General features: G+C 45.3%; 2 protein-coding genes across 2 annotated transcripts in view; one reads left to right on the forward strand and one right to left on the reverse strand.

The window, feature by feature from the left end:
* Nucleotides 1-202: 202 nt before the first annotated feature.
* On the forward strand, nucleotides 203-6786 carry LOC149307503 (protein fem-1 homolog B). The gene is made up of 2 exons (XM_089539309.1): nucleotides 203-798; nucleotides 3634-6786. Exons 1-2 carry the CDS (start codon nucleotides 551-553, stop codon nucleotides 5267-5269), a joined length of 1884 nt encoding a protein of 627 aa, XP_089395435.1. The 5' UTR covers nucleotides 203-550; the 3' UTR covers nucleotides 5270-6786.
* Nucleotides 6787-7499: 713 nt separating this feature from the next.
* The window catches only part of LOC149307504 (integrin alpha-11-like), an 89722-nt gene continuing 74171 nt past the window's right edge, over nucleotides 7500-23050 (reverse strand). The window contains exons 23-32 of the mRNA XM_089539316.1: nucleotides 22195-22293; nucleotides 17628-17704; nucleotides 16507-16596; nucleotides 15862-15952; nucleotides 15655-15768; nucleotides 13936-14022; nucleotides 12895-13005; nucleotides 12032-12127; nucleotides 10924-11037; nucleotides 7500-9308 (exon numbers count right to left, since the gene is read on the reverse strand). Of these exons, the coding sequence (XP_089395442.1) occupies nucleotides 9237-9308; nucleotides 10924-11037; nucleotides 12032-12127; nucleotides 12895-13005; nucleotides 13936-14022; nucleotides 15655-15768; nucleotides 15862-15952; nucleotides 16507-16596; nucleotides 17628-17704; nucleotides 22195-22293 (951 nt within the window). The 3' untranslated portion in view covers nucleotides 7500-9236. The remainder of the gene's footprint in view (nucleotides 9309-10923; nucleotides 11038-12031; nucleotides 12128-12894; nucleotides 13006-13935; nucleotides 14023-15654; nucleotides 15769-15861; nucleotides 15953-16506; nucleotides 16597-17627; nucleotides 17705-22194; nucleotides 22294-23050) is intronic.

The following is a 23050-nucleotide window of genomic DNA, read 5'->3' on the forward strand; positions in this document are numbered from 1 at the left end:
CTCTGAGCCCCCGGAACTAAATTGCTGGGTCTTTGGAGAGGGGTCTCCCTTCCTCTTGAACAGTGCTTGCCAACCTTGGGGGTCCTCCAGGCCATTTTGGACTACAGCTCCCAGAATCCTTGGCCATTGGGGCAAGTGGCTGAGGCTTCTGGGAGTTGTAGTCCAAAACCTTAGGCGAGCCAAAGGAAGGATGAGGGGGTGAGAGCCTGAGTGGGGTCTAGAGGGACCTATTTTCCTTGGCTCCCTGCCCCAAAAGGATGGGGCAGGGGCTCCCTGGGGGCCGAGGGGCCGCCTGAACCCTTGTCTCTGGCGGTGGAGGGCGAACGGCGCCACGACGAAAAGCCCCGGAGCCCCCCCTGACCCCGCGGGGGTCGCCCCGCATGTGCCCCTTCCCTGCTGCAGAGCCACGGAGGAGGAGGAGGAAGAGGAAGAAGGGGCGCCGCTGCAGGAGTCCCCAGGTCCAGCCCTGGCGCCGGCTGGGGAAAGCGTTGGCGTCGGTGGCGGCGTTGGCGTCAGCTGGCACTGGAGTTCGCGCGAGGAGGAGACGGCGATGGAGAGCCTGGCCGGCTACGTCTACAAGGCGGCCAGTGAGGGCCGGGTGCTGACCTTGGCCGCTCTGCTCCTCAACCGCTCCGAGAGTGACGTCCGCTTCCTGCTGGGCTATGTCACCCACCAAGGCGGGCAGCGCTCCACGCCCCTCATCATCGCCGCCCGCAACGGACACACCAAGGTGGTGCGCCTCCTCCTGGAGCATTACCACGTCCAGACGCAGCAGACCGGCACCGTGCGCTTCGATGGGTGCGTAGGCGCCGACAACACGACACTGACGTCGCCCTGTTCTTGCTCAGAATACGGAATTATAAGTGTGGTGTGCGCCTTCAAGTCTTTTCTGAATGATGGCAACCTTAAGGCGGACCTTGATGGGGTTTTCTTGGCAAGGTTTCTAATACTTGTTATTTCCCCATTACTTTATGTTACTTGTCGTGTGCCTTCAAGTCATTTCCAACTTATGGTGATCCTAAGGCAGGCCTATCCTGGGGTTTTCTTGGCAAGGTTTGTTCAGAGGAGGTTTGCTGTTGCCTCCTCTGAGGCTGAGAGAGTGTGACTGGGTTTCATGGCCAAGCTGGGAATCGAACCCTGGTCTTCAGAGTCATAGTCCAACACTGAAACCGCTAGGCCACACTGCCTCTCAACCTTTCAGCAGATAAAACAGAATAGATAATTCATGCTACTATTATGTTTGTCTCGAGGCTGTTATGGGAGTTTGGATTTTCCCTCTACATCGCGGGGTGGGTTTCTATCCCTCGCAACTGGAAGACTTGTTTCCTCAGGGAAAAAAGCTATGGCAAGAAAGGTAGTGGGGAAACCCATCTCTCTTCTTGTAGCACATGACTGGACTCAGCCAGCCAAGTTACTGCATAGACTCATGTATAAGTCTAGAAATTGACCCACAAAACCTAAGTCAGCTTATCCAAGGGTCAATGTAAGTACAGTAGTTTAACTCTAATTGAAAAATGAACGATCCCCTGGTGAAAAGCAAGAGCATAATCTGTCCTGGAAGACTGTAGTTACATCAAGAAAAACATATGATAGGGTTGCCATAAGTCACACTCTCTCAGCCTCAGAGGAGGCAACGGCAAACCTCCTCTGAATAAACCTTGCCAAGAAAACCCCAGGATAGGCTTGCCTTAGGGTCACCATAGTTGGAAATGACTTGAAGGCACACAACAAGTAACATAAAGCAGTGGGGAAATAACAAGCATTGTAACAAGTTGTTTTGTTCTGTCATCATAATGAACAACGGCTGCTTTTTATTTCCCAAGATTTGGGCTCAGCCTCTCTCATGTCCTGCTTGTCCTTTTGTAAGGGAAGGGCTTTCCTTCCTGACCATTTCTTTCTGTGACATCGCTGAGGAGCTGGTTGCTGAGAGCTGAGAGGCCTACCATTGAGGAGGGCAGCCTAGACTGGCCCACTGCGCAGCCAGACCTCCCAGCTGCCCTCTGCGCCTGTCGAAATGGACTAGGTATGGTGATGATAGCGATCCAGGCTCTGGATAAGTCTGGCAAGGCAGTTCAGTGGGATTGTGATGGATATGGTTCAGCAATCCTGTCCACAGTTCCCCTATTCTGCATCATTCTTGTTGGCTTTAATAAGATGTGTAGGCAGATGGGTTTTGCTGGAGAGCCTCTTGACATGCTCAGAGGTGGCCTTAAAACAGGTTTGCTGGAGCCTGTCCTTTGTTGCTGGTTGATTCTAGACATTTGAGTGAGGCTAGTTGCTGCTGTGAGTCCTCCTGGTCTGGGATTTCGGCTGCTAGGGAGAGCCGCTCTTTTAAATACTCTAGGAGAGGGAACCAAATGGGTTGTAAGAATAAAAACCCTGCATAGTAGCTGAGTATTCCTTGCCTAAGAACACCCTATGAAATTGATTGGGGTTGCCATAAGTCAACAGGCAACTTGAAGGCACACTCACACACATATACCTGGAGGGAGAGATAATAACTTCTGGGGGAGCCAAGTGACAGCTCTTATCAAGGCCCCTCTCCCTCCAGCAGAATATTTGTCTTGCTGACAAGTGAGGTTTCCACTTCTTTGTTTACTTTGATATACCTTGAAAATGGAGAGAATACATTGTTGTCCTGGTGTCTCGCAACAAGAAGCTCATCCTAAACATGAGTATTAAAGGCGTAATTGTGTTGCATGTTCTCCTGTTTAGCAATCTTTTCCGCCTGGGCTGCTTTGGTTAGTCATTCATGGCAATGTGGTTTGGAGCTCACTTACCCAGATGGCATGCAGAGGGTTTGGATGCCAGTCGGAAGACTCTTAATATGAAGTGGGCATCATCCAATTATATAACTAAGATAACAGAGATTTTTCCATTATGCTTTTTGACTGCAGGGAATGGGTGCAACTTTTTTTCCCTTGACATATATGTGCTCTATAACTATGGTGACGATTTCTTGGGTCCCTCCTCCCAAACATATATACATATATACCTTAGAGGAGGGAAGATTTTCTACCAAAATTGGCCTTTGGGAGCATGCCTCTGTCTTTGTTCATACTGCTGTTCTTTATGCACCCAAGATGGCAGCTAACATGTACCCCGGAGTCATGAAGCCCTTCCAGTAGTGTTGAACATGCCAGCCAACAGTGATGAATGCTGGGAGCTGTAGTTCAGCAAATCTGGAGGGCTATACAATCCCATGCCTGATGTACCTTGGCTGCTGAGTAGTAATCTGATTAATATGTATATTTTACTGTGTTGGTTATTTGGGCTTGAGTTCTTACTGTTCATCGGGTTGACAAATGATTCATAGTGTTGACAGTTGGTGCAAGGTGAATCTTTTGCCTCCCTGATAGATTAGGTTACATCAGTGTTTGGGGAAAGTATCTGCTTTACTAAACCATATGCTCTTTTCCATTATGGGACCCTCACTCTGTCTATTTGCCCTGCTTTTGAGCATACAGTTGGCCTAAGTCTTGTGCCTACTTTGAAATCCCATTCTGCATCTATCTCTTATGTATGTGTCCCTCCCCTCACAAGATGCTTCTCCACAACAAGAAACTCTGGGTTTATTGTAGAGTGGTTTTTTAAAAGTTATACCAGCACTAACATCCTGTCTTCTTTCCATAGTTACGTCATCGATGGTGCCACAGCGCTGTGGTGTGCAGCCGGCGCTGGCCACTTCGAAGTCGTCAAGCTCCTGGTGACCCATGGGGCCAATGTCAACCACACTACAGTGACCAACTCCACACCGCTGCGGGCCGCCTGCTTCGACGGCAGGCTTGATATTGTGAAGTACCTGGTGGAAAACAATGCCAACATCAGCATCGCCAACAAGTATGACAACACTTGCCTTATGATCGCTGCTTACAAGGGGCATGTGGACGTGGTGCGGTATCTCCTGGAGCAGAATGCTGATCCCAATGCCAAAGCACACTGTGGTGCCACAGCCTTACATTTTGCTGCTGAGGCGGGCCACTTGGAGATTGTTCGTGAATTGGTTAAGTGGAAGTCCGCCATGATGGTGAACGGCCATGGCATGACGCCACTGAAAGTGGCCGCTGAGAGCTGCAAAGCGGATGTCGTGGAAATGCTGCTGGCGCATGCCGACTGTGATCGCAAGAGTCGGGTGGAGGCTTTGGAACTCCTAGGTGCCTCGTTCGCCAATGACAGAGAGAATTACGATATCATGAAGACCTACCATTATTTATATCTAGCCATGCTGGAGCGGTTCAGGGACAGCGAGAACATTATAGAGAAGGTGGTCCTTCCTCCGATAGAAGCTTATGGCAGCCAAACCGAGTGCCGGACTCCTCAGGAGCTAGAGGCCATTCGCCAGGACAGAGATGCCCTCCACATGGAGGGACTCATTGTCCGAGAGCGGATTCTGGGCTCTGACAATATTGACGTCTCGCACCCCATCATTTACCGCGGTGCTGTTTATGCAGATAATATGCAGTTTGAACAATGCATCAAACTGTGGCTCCATGCCTTGCATTTGAGGCAGAAGGGCAACAGAAACACCCACAAGGACCTCCTCCGGTTTGCTCAAGTCTTCTCTCAGATGATCCACCTGAATGAGCCGGTGAAAGCCAAGGACATTGAGAGCGTCTTGCGGTGCAGTGTCTTGGAGATCGAGCAAGGCATGGCTCGGGTGAAAAGTGCACAGGAGGCTGAGGTCCACACAGCCCTGGACAACTATGAATGCAACATCTTCACCTTCTTGTACTTGGTGTGCATCTCCACCAAGACCCAGTGTAGGGAGGAGGAGCAAGCACGGATTAACAAGCAGATTTATAACTTGATCCACCTGGATCCCAGGACACGAGATGGGTCCAGCTTGCTCCACCACGCGGTCAACTCTAGCACTCCGGTGGATGACTTCCACACCAACGACGTCTGCAGCTTCCCCAACGCGCTGGTCACCAAGCTGCTCTTGGACTGTGGCGCCGACGTCAACGTGGTGGACAGTGAGGGCAACACGCCGCTTCACGTCATCGTCCAGTACAACAGGCCCATCAGCGACTTCTTGACTTTGCACTCCATCATCATCAGCCTGGTGGAGGCTGGTGCGCACACAGATATGACGAACAAGCAGAAGAAGACGCCTCTGGACAAAAGTACCACCGGGGTGTCGGAAATACTCCTTAAAACTCAAATGAAGCTGAGTCTGAAGTGCCTGGCTGCCCGAGCCGTGCGGGTTTATCATATCAATTATCACAACCAGATCCCCAAGACACTGGAAGAGTTTGTAGAATTTCACTAGGGCACATCTCTTGGGGTATATGCGGGCGGGCGGCTGGGCGGGCGGTTGTGCCCCTTCTCACCTCCCTCCACAAAACATGGCCACAGTCTAGTCAATAAAATACCAGGCAGCGTTTCTGGGTTTCCTTTTTCTTCTCCTTTCTTTCTGTAGCAAGTGCACACCATCCACCTCCTCAAAAACTTGCTGTCTTGCTTTCATTTGTTAACTTCTCTTCTGGCCTCCGAAATTTGAGTGGGCAAAGTGGAAGGGGTTGGTCTCTTTCTTTTCACGAACTGGGGAGGGTGGATGGGACGGGGAGAGAAGTCAGACTCAAAACGAGGATATAAGTGTATTTTGATACTCCGACGCACACGGGTTTTACCATTGGCAGCCGAGAATGCTTTTTAAGCAGCTACCTGCAAAGATATTAGCATTTAACCAGTTGAACCAGCCTGCTACCTATGCAGCAGTTTGGGAAGTCTTCCTACAGGAGACAGGGAGGAAGGGGCAGAGCAAGGAGGAGGGGATTGTGGGAGTTACCAAAACTTGCAAAGCGATCCAGGAAAATTTATTTCTCACCAGCCTATTTTTAAATGTCTTTCTGTTCCTACTGAAATTGTCCAGTAATTTTATTTTTTGAAAAAAAAATCTGTTTGCAATGAAATGAAAAGAGGTTCCCTACAAACAGGAAAATGCAGGTTGAAATTCAGGTGTGCGAATGGACTTAGCCAATGTTGTGTAAATGATTATTTCTTTGTTGATAATGAGAAGAAAAATCAGACATCCCTCTGCAGCTCAGTCCTCCTTTAGATGGACTTAAAAAGTCACACATGAACACTTTGATGTATATGTATACATGACATCTATACATCTATATGACGTGTATATGTATATACAGTGTGTTTATGTGCATTTGCATGTCTTATCATTGCGTACATGTTTTCTGCAGTGGTAAAGAAAATGAATGTTGGTGAAGGACAGATCTTAATGCCACACTTGAAATAGTCATGCATTTTCCAGATACTTGGTAAACAAAGATGTTTTTAAAAGATGAACGTTTATTTTATTTTTTTAATGGAAATAGGATGTCGACCCGCAGCAGGGAAGAAGCTTCAGGGAAGAATGGCAAGTTGTACCTGCCGCCCGCCTGCCTTGCAATAGGTTTCCATGTCTCCAGTCCTATCATTATGGCACACCTCAGGATTATTTTCCAGAACAGTCTCCTTCCCACCCCCATAAATCAGCAACGGCCATCTTTACAACCATTAGTCATACCTTTATTAAATGAAGAAGGTTTGACCTGTGAAAAATATCTCCTTAGCAGAACCTTCAGCGGCCAAATGTTAAAGGGTTTATTTTGACAGGCTCCTGAAATTTGCCCTCATTTTAAGCGCCACTTTCTGTTGGACAACGAAAGAATGTTCCTCAGTCATTTAAATTAAAAAAGAAATGAATCAAAGAAGTCTGATTAAAACTAAAAGGGCATCCCAGGCACCGGTGTGTATGTTTGTATAACAAATAAAACCTTGAATGTGAAATTAGCTCTTAATTTCTGATTCTTCCTGCTGCAAAACATGGGGTGTTGTTCTCATTGGGTGCTAGTAAGGGACAGAAAGGAGCAAGGCCTTGGTCTTGGACTTGTCCGTTTGCTTGATTGGAGTCAAAATGTTCAGAACTCTACTGGATTTGGAAGATGCGCAAGAGGCCAAATCGCAGCACCTTCAATGAAGAGGAGGGTTGTCAGGCCTCACTTGCGCCTTCTTTCCAAGCAGTTTGGAGTTACAAGTATTTTATCAGCTTCTTGTTCTTCCAGTTATGGACAAGGTTTTAGGGATGGCCAAGCCATGTCAGTTGCACCTCGTTGTGGTTGTGGGAGAGGAATGATTTGAAAAATGTCAGGATATCCCCCCCCCTTATAAATCTGGGCGCCTTCTTTCTGAAACTTAGGCTTCTTCTCTTTTTGATGAATGGGGTTGCAGAGGTAGATTGCCTTGGCAACTCTCTGAATTCAGTCATGGGGAAGTCAGTCCAGCTACTCCGTTTCTTTTCACGCAGATGGTCTCCTAATACGATGAGATGGAGTACCTCCAGTGAATGACTGGAGCCTGGTACTTCAGCCCATAAGACTGAGGCTGCTTCCCCTGTTACCCTAAAACTGCTAGGCTTGCTTAGGCTTAGAAAGCTGGGAATGTTTAGAAGATGAAGAGGCAACATGATGGCCATGTTTAAATATTTGCAGGGATGTCCCATCGAAGGGTCTGGATGCCATCTGTCGCACGTGGGACTCTGATTGTGTATTCCTGCATGGCAGAAAGATGTCGGACTGGGTGGCCCCTTGGGGTCTCTTCTGAATCTAGGATTGTATGGTTCATGGCTCACACATTTCTCTCCTAAATCTTCCTCCTCCAGCCAAAGAGCTAGGTCCAACTCGCCACAGCAAATACAATATAGCAGCCTCTAAATGGCATATATCTATTCCCTCAAAGTAAGCTTTTGACAAGCAAAAACATCAAAGCATCTTCATTTTTTAAAAAGTTTAATTTCCTTAAAGAAAACCTAATGGCTGCAGCATTTGACGTATGTTGCTGCATCGAGCTGAACGTTAATATTAACAATAGCATAAATAACTACTAGGCAGAAGAGGAAGAACAATATGGCCAAATTAAAACCTTTCCATCATACAAAACTATATACATATAATACATTTTTTTCCTGTCTCGGTTGGTTTTGGAAATGTCACAACTTTGTCCCTTCAAACCCTTCAAACTGGTTCTCTTCATTTTTTATCTTAAACTCACCTTTTCAAAACAAGTAAGGTAAACATTTTCAGAAGAAGTATATACAGCTGGAGACTGAAGGCTTGTGTTAAGGTGCTTACAAGTGTTGGCGCTTCGTGTTCAGTGCATTAAAAGAAGGCGATTAAGAGCTCTTCACTGCTCCATGTACAAATAATGAGGATACACATTTTGGAAAGAGGCATGATGCATCTGAAAGGAGACTTATGTCAACTTGGACACCTTTTCTGCACCACTTTGAAAGGGATATGGGTCCCGGGTGCGGAAGAAGTTTTCCAGGGCATTGCATCTTTTGTGGGGGTCCTTCGCAGAGATTGGTGAATGCGCATCAACATTGTGAAATTAGGATGCTGTGGCATGATCTACACAATTCAGAGGTGGACACAGTTTGTTATGCTTATGTTCCTTTCCTTGCAACATTTCCTCCCTTCTGAACAACGGCTAGAAAGCAGGTCAGTCTGTGTCCATCTGCAAGTTAAGGGCCATTGCATTCTCGCCATCCGCTTTGCAATATGTGATGCTGAGCAGTTCTTAGCTGAAAGTTTTAACTTCCTGCAATGTCTATTCATCTGGGAAGAGCTTCAGAACATTTTATTAAATGCACTTTTTACTGGTTTTGGAGAGAAATCCCATGTAGAAATCCCTTTGCAGAATAATTCAGTCTGGGTGGCTCCTTCCTTCCTTTTCCTTTTCCTTGGGTTTTATGTTACTCCTGCCTCCGCTTTTCTTCTTTTTAGGTGTGAAATCTTCCCCCATGGAAACGCAAACCGAAAGAAGAGTATCCTGAGACAGGAGGTGTCTTTTGTATTACCAAGCAGCCCTTTTGTGCAGTTTTTGGACCGACTCGCTCCTTTCCTGGCTCTGTATGCATTGCTTTGGGGAGCCAAGGCGGGTCATTTTGAAGAAAGGGATCACCGCTGAAAGATTCCTGGTCTCAGGCGGATCTCCCCTTGGGAGTCCTCTCTCTCTGTGTACTTCCAGTGTCTTAAGCAGAAGGGAACAGTCAAAACCAGTTTGAAATACCTTTGCCAGGCAGAAGCTCCCCTCTTTTGTAGGAAACACCAGGCGGTTTGGTTGCTATTGATAAAGGGAGGCGGGCAAACCGATGGATGTGAACGACAATGGCCTCCGTGCGCCGGACCAAACTTGGCAGCGAGGAGAAACAGCTTCACGCGGTTGTGAAAATGGAGACCTCAGTTCAAATCCTTCACGTTCTGGCCCTCATCCGTCTCTCGCTTGCGGTTGGCACTTTTGAAAAAGCCAAGCTGCCAAAATGGGAAGATGACCAAAGACAAAGAAAAGAAACAGAAGTCCATGGTTAACTCCAGTGTTTGTATTAACAGAGCTATTGACAGACACAGGCACTTTTTACCATGGCTATATCAATGCCATCTCTGTCTTTCTCTCCCTCCTCTGGAAGTATATGGCACTAGTTAGTCTCTAAGCTGGAACATCTCATTTAATTGCATCATTTTGTCCATTTGGAATCCCACCTTTCATAGTGCATGACCATTAAAGAAATAAATGCTCAAGACGCATGAAATGGCACCCAAGGAACTAGGAAATAAGAGAAAACAGAAACACCCGCCAAGGCTTCATCACTTGATTCCAGTACAGTCTCTTAAACTTATGGATGTGAAGCATCAAGGCTATGTTCTTTAGCAATGCAGCGACTGTAGTTGGAAATAATATCAGGGCCAAAAGTTTATCCACAAGAATATATTTTGAGATGTATGCAGAGGATGCTCTTTTGTAAAGGTACATTGCTTTAATGAGGGGAAAGCTGCATCAAACATCCTGCAGGGCCCACATTGTAGTCCACAGTCTCATGCTGAGGATGGCCAAGATGCTCAAAGGTATGGAAAGCAAATTTTATAAGGCATGCTTGAGGTAGCTGGGTATGTTTAGCTTGGAGAAGAGACAACTGAGTCTCTTATGGCCCCTTCTAATTGTAAGATTCTGTGATTTTATACTATGAAGAGCCCCAGTCTGAAAATCTGTAGCTGTACCTTTTTTCCTGCCAGTATAGTTTTCGTTACTCTATTTTTTTGATACAAACGGGGAAAATCCAAACTAACTTTTGAGTTTTCCCTTACTGCTGTGAGATTATGTCATTTGAACTCTTTGGGGAAAGGGTGGGGTGCCAGTTCTGTAATAATTTCCAGATAAATGCAATAGGCAAACATGTGTGTTTTTGGGATCAGCTGCGTAAATTATTCATTTGGCAACGAATCTGGCAAAATTCATTTGGACAAGATCAGTGCCACATTCAAAGAGGGCAACAAAAGAGTCATGGGCATTCGTTTTACTGTGGCAGTATGTGACCGCACATTGGATGGACTGTTTTATATTCTCAGAAGAAATCAGACTGTAAACTGGACACTGAGCTGAAAACACTGAATACTATTATTGCAGAGCAATAGACTCCGCCGCATCTGCGGGGGACACATTCCCAGACTGACTGTGAAAACGCACAACTGTGTATAACAGCAAACCCTGTTGAAACGAATGACATGCAGCAGAAGCTGACTGCAGAGTTGTGCTGGAGGACCTAGAGCTTCCTAGAGGAAAACACCTCTCTAGGCATTTCTAGGTCCACCACAAATCTATGGTCAACTTCATCTGGAAGCATACCATAGAATTATGCTGGGGCACTTAGAAAATGCCTAGAGAGGTTCCTATGGAATCCTGGGATTTGTTGTGACACTAGAGCTCTCTGACACGGAAGGCTAAATATCACACAAAGCTCCAAATCTCAGAACCCCGTAGCATTGAGCCATGGAGGTGAAAGCGGTACCAAACCACATTAATTCTGAAGGGTAGATGCAGCCGTAGTTGGTGTTTCGACAGACAGATAGACCAAGAGAATTGTCTTCTTACCTTCCATAGGGCCAGCACAAGTAGCCCCAGGAGCAAGAGGCCGCCTAATGTGCTCCCAATGATGATCCAGATGGGGATCTGGGAGTCCTCCACTTTGGAGATTTCAAATGTGATCTACAAGAGGTTGCAAAAGGAAGGCATTAGTGAGTAGCTCTTCTGCTGGAGCTGTGGCTGCATTTGTGACCAAGGAGAAGGAAGGGCGCATCCAAGTGGAATGCAGTTTTTCAGAAGGGATAAAGGAGGAGGAAGGAACAATGGCTGCATCCACACTGAAGGAATAGCCCAGTTTGGCACCACTTTAATTGTCTTGGCTCAAGGCTATGGAATTCTGGGAGTTTGAGTATGTTGTGGGGCCCACAGCGGAGCATCCATTGCTTCATCTCAGCTCTGCACTGCTCTGGGCCCCACAACACACTCCAACTCCCAGAATTCCATAGCCTTGAACCAGGGCAGTTAAAGTGGTGCCAAACTGGGTTATTCCTCCAGTGTGGATGCAGCCAATAACAACAAGTCCTGATTTGTGTTAACTTGATCCAACCACACAAGTGTATCCATGGCATGTATTTCTGGCTGAGGCCAGGAGAGGGCCTCCGTATCCCACTCTTTGTGGGTTCTTCCTGAGACAAAAAGTATGTGCCCCATGTGCTATGCAAATGCACAATCTTCTCTTCTCTACAGTGTATTAATTAATTCAATGAGAATCTCTTTCTCCAGCATCACAAGCACACATTGGTTCCAAGGCAGACCTGTTCCTCATTTGTTGTGTGCGCCTTACAAGTTGTTTCCCACTTAGTGGTTTGAGCATTGGACCATGACTCTGGAGTCCAGGGTTCGGATCCTGGCTTGGCCATGTGGCTACTGGGTGACCCTGGGAAAGTCACACTCTCTCAGCCTCAAGGGAAGGCAATGGCAAAGTCTCAAGAGCAAGCATTTCTGCTTCTCAAGGAATCCCAATAGGATTGCATAAATATGAATCCCGGGTATGACTATTGTTCAAGTTCCATGCAGGTTGCAACATGCCAGAAGCTGAGATTACCAGGCATGAAGATCCCTGGAAGTTCAGGTATATTATTATTATTATTATTATTATTATTATTATTATTATTACCTGCCGGCTGGGATCTTCTTCTCTGAAGACAAAGGCGCTGCGAAACCCTCTCTGCAGAGATGCATTGATCACAAACCTCAGCGACTTGAATTTCATCTGCACAGGACAAAGAGAGAGAGTCACATCAGGGAAGAAGGATGGGATGGTTTGTTATATTATTTATAGTGGCAGAGAATTTCTCAGGCCAGTGATATTCTGCCTTGAAGCTATAAGGTCAAATGAAACGCTATGGGTATCCTTTTATTTTTGGAGAGGTGGCACCTGCAAATAGTAAAAAGCCTTCTCCTTGGCAGGCCACATACCAATATATACTCGACTATAAGTCGACCTCATGTATAAGTCGAGGGCAGGTTTTGGGGGCAAAATTAGGGATTTTGATACGACCCTTGGATAAGTCAAGAGTAAAACTTAGGGGTGTATAATGAAGGATGTAAAAGATGAAGCAAAGGAAAAGGATGCCTTTCCTAATCTACTGGATGTTGAATTTCAAAGAGTGTGTGTGGGGGGGGGGGGGGAGGGCTTCTAGGGCTCATCTTGGTGCCGAAAGAGGATGCATCTGTTCCTGATTTGGCCTGATGCGCTCCCTGTTTGGTGTCATGAAAGCAATCTGTGTTGATGTGGCACTGGGAAGCTTTCAGGGTCTGGTTTTCCCAGCTGAGAGGAGAAGGGAGGTTTCAATTTGGGAAGGGAAGGGGGATTGCTAGCAGCTGAAAAAGCTGGCAGGGAAAGTGGAAGTCAATGGAAAGGGATGGTGCTTCCTTGGAGTCTGGGGCTACATCAGGATATGGGCAGCATTGCTGGCGCAAGAGCCCTGCCTGCTTTGGACACCTCTTTGGATATGGGGTTTGACGCCTCGCCCTTACCGCTCTCAGCGACTTCATCCAGAGGTTTCCGTACAAAAGGAAGCTGACTTCTTCGTTGGCTGCCAGGTTCACATTGCAGTCTATTGAGATCACATCAGAATTGCTGTGGTTCTGGAGAAAAAGGAAAGAAGGAATGAGAGGTCGGCGGACCAAGACCATGCAAAGGTCAATGCCTTCTCCTTGTCCACAAGTCTGGAAGGAGTTTGGACCAATTTCCCACCCCAAAACCTCCCCCATGGGCAACATTCATCCCAACAGCATGTCTGAATTACCTCTAAAACGCCTCCATTTTCATCTGCGCCTTTCCCAAAATGGTGGCAGGAAGTGATGCCCTGTCCTTTCGCCATTTTGAGAAGGCTCTAATCTTCAGGACCTGAGCATAGCAGTGGATGATAGGTCCTCTTGGAGATGTCTCATGGACTCAAGGGCACTTAACAACAATACAATGTTCATAGTTTCTTGTGGGTTTTTTGGGCCATGTGGCCATGTTCTAGAAGAGTTAGCTCCTGACGTTTACTTGAAGATGCCAAAGCCACAGATGATGGCAAAACGTCAGGAATAAACTCTTCTAGAACATGGCCACATAGTCCGAAAAACCCACAAAAATACTATGGATGCCGTCCGTGAAAGCTTTGACTTCACAATACAATGTTCATCATGTGCAAAATGCCATGGGTCCCTTTCTTTCTGCACAACTGCAGCACTATAATTCCATTCTGACTGCCATTGCAACATTATATGAAATACCAGGATTTGTAGTTTCCTAAAGTATTTAGAATTATCAGCTGGAGAGCTCTAGTGCCTCACCAAAATGATAATCCCAGGATTTCATAGGATGCTGCTATGGCAGTGAAAGTGGAGTCGTAGCACTGTACCTTTACAGCATGAGAGGGTCCATGAGGAATATCTCAACATGGCACTGCATTTCTTTTTTAAAATATGTGAGCTGTGTCCTGAGTTCAAGTCATGACCCCAAACACAGGGCTATAAACCTGAGTGTTTTGTTATCCAGAGATGATGCAAAAGTTAGGCCTTGCTTACCAGCTGAGGATGCCGGCCCAGATCCTCATCCGAGGGAGTTCTACGGTAGTCTGTATTGTTGCCTCCAATGTGGCATTTCATGCTTTCCTGCAACAGAGAAATACAGTGCAGAATAACGCAAGAGGAGGCATGCAAAATTTGCTCTATGACTTTATGGCAATCGTTCGTTGGAAGACTGTCTCATGGCCTTCCATGCAATGCCAGCAGGAAGTTTGTTTGCCAAAGTTTTTGGATCTTTTCTATTGGATCCTGCCATTTTCCCCTCCCCATCCAGCTGTGCATTGGGAATGCACTTCTGGAGATGCTTTGCAGCCAAAAAAGTGTAATAATTGGTTCCATGGAAGCAAAGGAGTGTCTATTAGCAAGGGAGACTTTGCAGATGGGAGGAAACCCAGGGATGACCCAACATCTGGAGAGAACAGCACCCAAGCCAGCCAAATTTACCCCTCTGGCCAAACGTCTAGAAACATAACTTTAAAATTACCATTTGTTAAGATAACCATCTTTGAATGCTTCAGATGCCCAGATATCCCTCTGTCCTCTTCCTTGTCCCATGAAAGAGTCCAATCTGTTTGTGTATTGTTGTTGTTGTTGTTGTTGTTGTTGTAAACCCCACCTTTCTACTTTTTTAAAATAAAGGCTCACTATTATTTCCCACTATTTTCAAATCTTACAAAAACTGGATCAAACCATGCAATGAAGAACATTTGTGGTTGATGCTGAGACTTTGGCTTCTCTTTGGTAATGTTTGGTAAAAAGCATGTTACACCGTCATGTTCAGATGCTATGTTTTCTTGCCTGGGAATTCCTGCATGCATATGTGCATGGACATATACAGGCAACACAAACAAACACAAACAGACACACAAACACAACCCTTACAACGGGGAGCTTCACTCAGACCAGGAGATGAAGTGGGAAGGGTCTTGTTTCTTTTTGTCTTCCAGAAAGCTTGATTGTTTATATGGATACAAACTGGATTGTGAATTCAGTTTGTGAATTCAGCCAGAAGTTGACCATAGGGCTGTGCCAGAGGACCTAGAAATGCCTAGAGAAGTGTTCCCTCTAGAAATCTCTAGGGCCTCATTCCCACTACCTTTCAAACCAGATCACAAATTGGTTTGAACCAGTTTAAATGACCATAGTTTGCACTTGAACCAAATCGCTGAAGAGATTTGGAGAGGGGAGCCATGCGCTAGACCCACTGAACCCGCATCTTTTTGACACTGATTTTGATTCTGCGCAAGTGTGAACCAGATGCGGATCGGAATCAATTTAGATTTGCCCTTTGGCTGGCTGGAGCGGGTCCATGTTGAATCCATTTGTTTGTGAATGTAAACCACAAGTGGGTTATTTTATTTTATTTTGCAGCAAGAAAATGCAGTCGGGGCAAATGTAGTGTGAACCACGTTCTGCTGACCAACAGATCCATCGATTTGGATCACAGAGTGATTTATTCGTAAGTAGGAATGCATCTTGCATCATCCAGTGCAACTCTTATGGTTTAACCTCCATACGAAGCGTACCATAGAATCACACTTGAGGACCTAGAAATGCCCAGAGAGAACATATTTTTGGGTCGCGTATAACTGAAACCACGTACTATGAGCTAGCGTTCTATGAGGTCCTCCTGTATCTGATTAACCATTTACATTTTAAGGAGGATTTGTAGGGTTTTTAACAATAAAAACCAAATTAAGATGCTGGTCTCCAGCGTACCTCCTGGACTCTGAAGTCTGTTAGCTGCAGAAGGCGGTTTCCTCCTCGGGTGGCGACTGGGACAGTGATTTTGATAGCCACTGCGTCGATGGGGAAAAGGCCCAGATTCTGTAGCTGGAAGAGTTTTAAAAAGCAAAATCCTCAGTGGCTATGAAGGAGAAATCCCACCTCGGCCCCAAGTCCTTTGCAACCAGAAATCCAATTTACCTTAAAGGTGCAATTGAAGGGAGGGCCAATGCTGTCGTATCTCTCCAGAGAACTGTTGGACTTGATCTCATAATAGTCTTGGCTGGAACTCCTGGACAACAATAAAAAGGAGAAAGTAACCAAGGAGGAAATAATGTCTTGGGAAAGTTAGTTCGCAAAAGCCATTCATTCTTGTATTATCAGGTTTTAAGGCAGGAGCCACTGTTGCAGACTTTCTCACGTCTTTTTGACACTGATTTTTCCCTGCATCTTTTTGGATAAATCGATTCTGTGCAAGTGTGAACCAGATGTGGATCAAAATCGATTTAAATTTGTCCTTTGGCTGGCTGGAGCGGATCCCTTTTGAACTGATTCATTTGTCAATGTGAACCACAAGTGGGCTATTTTATTTTGCAGCAAGAAAATGTGATTGGGGCAAATGTAGTCCGAACCACGCTCCACTGCCGAACTGATCCATCAATTTCGGATCGCAAAGTGATTTATTTGTAATTGGGAATGCGGCCTTGGTCACCAGGTCCAATGCTCAAACCACTATACGATACCAGCTCTCTCTCAACTACACCAACCACAAGTTTAAGTGCAGACAGAGAAAATTCCAGGACCAGAAACCATTGCAATATATAAAAAATCTCCATGCGTGCCTACCTGGTGAAAAGGAGATCGCTTTCATACTTCAGTGGAAACTTTAGGAGAATGGAATTGTCCTCTTTGGTGCTTTCTAATTCTTCGCTGTCACTAGAAGACAATTGAACCAAAAGGTCAGGGAAGAGGAGACTTGACATGACACAAAACACAGATCAATAGAGTAACAAGAAGCTGACGGATTAATGGAAAGAATGGAATTGCCGAGCCTTAAGAAGGTGTTAGGAGGACAGTGGAACCGGGCTTCTTACAAGGCCCTGCTGAATTGGATTATGAGCTGCTACCAGTTGTAAAGACACACACAGAGGACCAGCTCAGTTTTTCCTGTGCCTGCGTTGGCACCAGCCTCCTTCCCAAGGGTAGCAATTTCTCTCCTTTATATACTCCTCCCGGCGACTTTGGCAAGAGGCAAAACTTTCCCCTTGCCAGTCGCCAACACTTCGCTTGGCCTCTGGATATATAAGAGGAATAAAAGGGGATTTCTGGCTGACGCGGCTCTTGATTCACGATCTGCGTGAAGAGTTAATCCTCTCTTGAGTCCAAGCAAAGAGAAAACCAGGTCATTTTTCCAAGGGCTGAGATTACCAATGTTGACATAGCTCTGCGTTGTATAAGCTCAGCTACAACCCGGTTTATGGAGGAAGGGGGAACCGATTCCTTGCATGTCAAACATGGTGTTAGATTTAATTTTTGGAAATGCAGTTTAGCACCCATATCTTCAATGGACTTTGAAATAAATTTCCTTAAATAAGGGGTGTTTCTTTAATAGGGTCAGTAGACCATAGGAAGGCATGGGAAAAGGGTCTTCTTGGACGAAGGGTGGCCAGATGGCAATATCAGTATAAATTCATTTCAGATAGGGAGATTATGGGGTCCCAAGGGCCACCCTGGATTCTCAAAGCTGGCCATTTCCAGCTTTCCTCCTTTCTAAAGAATGGAGAAAGAGCCCGGGAACGCAGCCGCTGTGAGCAGTAGCATTGGGACCAGGAGGCATTGCCAAAAGCAAACCCCCCAAAATGAGGAATTCTATTGTTAAAAAGGAAAATAAAAGGGGGAAGGAGGGGAAGAGATGATGAATGGGTAGCAAAGAGGAGGGAGAGGAACAATGTATGATGACTGCCAACCTCTTGGCGGTTAGAGAGATCTCCAGGCTCTGGAGGAAAATAGACTTGCTAAACTCGAAATCCAGGCGGAACGCTACCTGAGAAATCAAAAACAGATTGCAGCATTAAAAGAAAAAAGAAGCAGCAAAATAAGAAGACAAAGCATCCATTACATTTTCCACATCCGTCTGGAGTAAACAATAGACTCTGTCAGGACCAGAGTTCAGAGAAGTTCATTTTTGAGTTATTGTTCGCAGAACTCAACCTTTCAACCAAAGCAGACACTTTTCAAAGCTGGGACAGGACAGGACAGGGATGCCAAATGTCCCAAATGCATCTCCCCAAGCTCCCAGCCATAATGGCATCGTGCTAAAACACAACCCTACAACTAAGTGGTTCTGCCGACCAAACCAGACACTTTATTTTTAAGCAGGAAAAAGCATACACAGTTTTGTCCACTGACAATATGGTATTGTGTCAGGCATGGAGTTTTATCCCACGGGAGAGAAGCGACCAAATCCTGTGCAAAAACGGGGTTTAAATCCTGGAAAACCCCACAAAAGTGGCTTTGAAGACAATGTCAGGCACTTTGAGCATTAAGGTGACATTAACCTGTGCAGAGAGTTGCAAAATTGCACCTCTTTTTGACTTTAGGGAAAATCCCGAAGGTAAAAAGCAGTGCAATTTTGCCAACTTTCTGAATGGGTTAATGTAGCATTAATGTAGCTGCTTTGCTCTTAATGGAGAGATGGGATAGAAATAAATATTATTATTATTATTATTATTGCTCAGTCAGCCCAGTGCATGTGGGATTTTCCAAGGATTTAAACCCCATTTATGCACAGGATTTGGGCACTTTGCCTCCCGTGTGATATACTCCTTATAGTACATTGCCATGGCTTCCCCCCCAAAAAACCTGGAAATTTGTTGTGGGTGCGGCAAAATAACTCTTGGTGAGATAAGTATTTCTGGGCCACATTCCTCCTTAAAATCCCCAGAGGTTTGAGGGAAGGGAAACATTGGATTGAGTGAGTTTGTATGTAATGCTAGAAATGCATTCAATGAGAAATAATATAGTGATAATCTGAGAGTGTTGGGAAGTCTTTTTAAGGGAAGGGAGGAGAGATGAGATGTTAGGTTATATGGAGTGAATGTATTGTGATGGTGTATGTGTTTGTTTAAAAGGTACTCATGTGTGTTCTTTCTTTCTTTCTCTGCTGTTTTCCTTTGCTTTCAGTGTCCTACATAGGAGCCTGTGGCTTCCCAAAGGAAGGAGACATGCTGGACTCCAAGGAAATATCTTTTCTGAATTGCAAATTGACTTTGAGAATCTCCCATTGACCGCCTGCAGATAGCCCTCCCTAAACATCTGAACTAAGACCAGAAACAGACAAATGCAGGCCTAGGACTAACATCTTCCATTTCTTTCTCCTGTTTGCCTGATGCAGAAGAAGCCAGTGTGACTTCGAAAGCTTGCAGCACGCAATTGTGCATTTTGGTTATCCCATAAAAAGAGGTCGGAGAAGATATCTGATGGGTTGAAGAGCATCCGATTTATGCACATGGGAGATGTTTTTGTGATTTAGCCCTGCCTAAAGTAGACCCCACTGAATCCTTTTGTTGAATGGTGAGTCAACACTTACGTAAATCTAAGCAAAAATGACCATAAGGGACTGAAGCTGCCCCCCAAATATGTTCTAACCACATTACAATGCGATGAACCTTTGAGACAAGAGGGATATTTTGAAATATATGCTCCCGGTTCATGCGCAGCTGATTATGATATTAAAATTCCCTTCAGACTTCCAGGGCTGAATATTCCATTTTCAGCTTCTCTTTCTTTTGGCAAAGCAATAAGGCTTCGGTGCCATACAGATGCATTACGGTAGTATTTCATGCCCCAAAAGCACACAGGTCTGTTTAATTGCAAGGATGAAATCCTAGCGCATTGATCAGATCAAATCCATCATTGTCAATTTCGTGCCAAACAAAGGCTTTGGACTCAGATTTTGTTTTGAGTCGGAGAAACCTCCCTGGGCCTCCTAATTCTCTTTCTCTCTTTCTCTCTCACACACTTTCCTTCCTTCTTTTCTTTCCCTAAAGTCTGCTTATATATCTTCCAGTATTGCCCCTTTCCAGCGTCTTGTACATGGAGATTAATGTACTTTCCAGGTATATCATATATGACAACCTCAGTGAAATGTTTTCTGTTTAAGTGAAATGGGAAGAAGGAGAAGACCCAGCTGCCAGGGATGGGTTCCAAGTCCTGGGCTGCATCCGCACTGCAGGAATAATCCAGTCTGACACCACTTTAACTGCCATGGCATGATGCTATGGAATTCTGGGAGTTGTAGTTTGTTCTGGCACCAGAGCTCTCTGACAGATAAGGCTAAATTTCTCATAAAACTATAGTGCCTGCAATTTCATATAATTGTTAAAGTGGTGTCAAATTGGATTATTTCTGCAGTGTGGACACAATCTTAGTCTGGAATCCTGTTGGTTTCCTACACCTGTGTTGTCTGCAACCGGACTTGTTTATCATGGATTGGCCTTTTTAGTCATCAACGCGCTTGTAGAAAACACGGGATGTTTCCTTCCTGAATCTTCATTCGCGAAGAAAAGACACACACACACACACACACACACACACACACGTAATATGTTAGTTCCTTTATACATGCTATATATATATATATATATATGCGCGCCGTTGTGAAATAGGCATATTTCTAAGTGGAGTTTCTGAATTAGGGGAGAGCCCTGGAGTCCCTTGCCTTGGCCTCTGTGTTGGTTTCCCTTTCAACGGTTAATTCAATGGCTCTCTTTTTCTTGGGACTAAACAACCAGATTCCAGCCATACAGATGCACATTCTTGGAAGCTGCGTAATGATTTGTCAGTGCCTTCAACTATTTTCAGTTGTAAAAAACAATCCTTATGCATCCTCCATTGCACCATCAGGCAATAAAGAGACACATTGAGCAACCGCTGGTGGACCTGCCAACATTGGTATTAAAAGCAGCCACCCTGAGACTAGATGAGCGTGACCATGTCTCTTGAACGTGTCTAAAAGTGCCTTCTGACTTATGGCATTGTGATGTCCAAAACCAAGCTCCGCCATCATTGCACACAGAGTAAACCCCCTGAATTTCTTAAAGATTTCTTACTTGTTGTTGCCTTTGAGTTGGCCTTGACTCATAGCAACCCTGTGAATGAGACATCTCCAAGCCTTTCTGTCCTCTATTGATCTGCTCATGTCCTCCATGCTCATGGCTGTGGCCTCCTTGTATTCCCTCATACTGAAATATTCTCACTATTTCCTCATTTGTTGTTAACTGCCCTCAAGTCAACCTCAGATCATGGGGACCCGGGAATGAGACCTCTGCAGACCTTTGTCCTCCCTTTAGGTCTTGCAAATTCAGTACCATCTTCAGGGCAACTCCCTCCAGATGTTTCTGGATTGCAGCTCCCATCAGCCCTCACCAGGTCGCATAATATACAATCCAATATTTGGAGGGCCGTAAATAGGCCATATATCGCCTAGCAATGTTGGGCATGTTTTTGGAGGACTAGAAGGTGATGCATAAGGTAGTCAAGGCAGTCATGAGAAGCAATAAAGTCTCTGGATAACAGAGGAAGACAAGGAGCAATGCAATCCTGCCAGTTTTGAGGATCAGTTTTGCAAAAAAACCCATCTGGATTTGTGCATTTGGAATGCCAGCATTTTCCTTTTCAACTGAGATGGAGTTTTCTTGGCACAAACAAGCCATAAAAAGGGAAGGAGACATTTATCGGACAAGGCTCCCAATAACCATACATTTCTGGCAGTCTCTGGCAGTGTTTCTTTAGTTAACAAGACGGTCTGAAAAGCCTAAGGCAGGGCTGAAAGTGTCCTTGCTGAACACTGGAGTGCATGAGTCTAATGCAATATTTTCTTCCCATTCCCCAGACCTTCCCCTCCAATTGCTGCCAAAAAAAGGAATTGTCTCATGAAACAGGGAAGGGATTTGGGGACGGAATGACCAGCAGCCATTCCAAGAGTTCCTGTTAAATGGCTCTGGAGGATTTGCACAAAGGCTTTTGACCCAGCCTTCCTGGTTTTAATTAGACTGCTCCTAGGCCTTTTAGGATCCTTAGCTATCTCAAGGCGGCTGAAACATCTTAGTTGACTAATATCATTTCCTAAGAAAGAACCACTAACCAGTCCTTGCTTTGCATGGAATCCTTAATAAACTGTGCTGGAAAGGCAACTGGGACCATATAGAATGATATGGGGAATCTACTTAGAACAGGATTATTCAGATTCTGGGGAGATATAAAAATTTCCTGAATTTCATTCTATTCCAGTGTTATAGATCTGGGTGTATTAAATGGAGGAAGAGATGGAAAATCAGGATTATGAACGTATGGGTTAACCTGGGCAATGCATGCAAGTCCTGGAGGCCAGACAATATGGTGGATTTGGCCATGCTTGCGGATTTGCAATATCCCAAGGAACCCAGGGTGACCAGATGGCATAACCTCAAAGGAAGACAAGGCACTGGGAGATGTTGGACACTCAAGAAAAATGTAGGACATGTCTGCCCTTACCTTTGCTTTGGCCCGGAAGAACGGGTAGCTGACATTGCAAATCCTACTGTTTGGGTGCTTCTCCTCAGACATGCATTCAATGCTGATGTCCAGGTCATCCTGAAAAAGCAAATGGGAAGAAATGCACAGTGAAAACTGCAACTAATAAGTTGGCACAGCAGAAGCTCATAGCTCTCAGATCAGCAGGGATGATAAACTCCTCCTGGCTTTTATTATTTATTTATTATGGGATTTATATCCCGCTTTTCTCCCAAAATGGGATTCAAGGTGGTTTCCAATAGTTTAAAAAGACTGGAGTGGACTTGCTGCCCTGCTGACATGGAAGGCCCCAGACAACACTAACCTACATAGGATCTACATTAGAGATTGTTCTTCCAGGTCACTTAGGAAGCTTAAAATGCAACATAAGAAGGTACTGTTATATTGCAACCCCTTTAATTGCAAGACGTCTCGGGTCCCAATCTTGGGGGGAAATGTGCAATATAAATAAAGATAACAAGATTTTCCTATATATGCACACCAAGGTTGGTAGGGAAGAAATGCATTATCTGTGCCAGGATTCTCTACTCCTTTGGGACATTGCATCCCTCGGTCATACTTCACCCCCACAAGAATCTTTTGCACATTTATAGGGGGTCCCTTTTCTCGCATGAAACCACTGGCACCTCCTGATCCATCTTTCTCAGTGGAGAAAAATATTTCCTTTAATCCTTGCCCCTGTGTCTGCCCTGGTTCCATCTCCTAATGTTTTTCTTTGGTTAGTTTTGAGTAATCCATCAGAAAGTGGAGAGAGAAGCGTTTGCACTTTTTCTGCATTTGTGGGTAATCTTTCCTGCAATTTTCCCTTGGCAAGCGC

This window comes from Sceloporus occidentalis, unplaced genomic scaffold (assembly GCF_023333645.1).
Source record: "Sceloporus occidentalis isolate IW3139 unplaced genomic scaffold, rSceOcc1.0.p SCAF_9, whole genome shotgun sequence".
Lineage (NCBI taxonomy): Eukaryota > Metazoa > Chordata > Lepidosauria > Squamata > Phrynosomatidae > Sceloporus > Sceloporus occidentalis.

Bases quoted from the DNA above. Each gene is read 5' to 3' on its own strand.
- LOC149307503 (XM_089539309.1), top strand. From the start codon at position 551: ATGGAGAGCCTGGCCGGCTACGTCTACAAGGCGGCCAGTGAGGGCCGG. The intron at 799-3,633 runs GTGCGTAGGCGC...TTCTTTCCATAG, and splicing joins GGCACCGTGCGCTTCGATGG to TTACGTCATCGATGGTGCCA.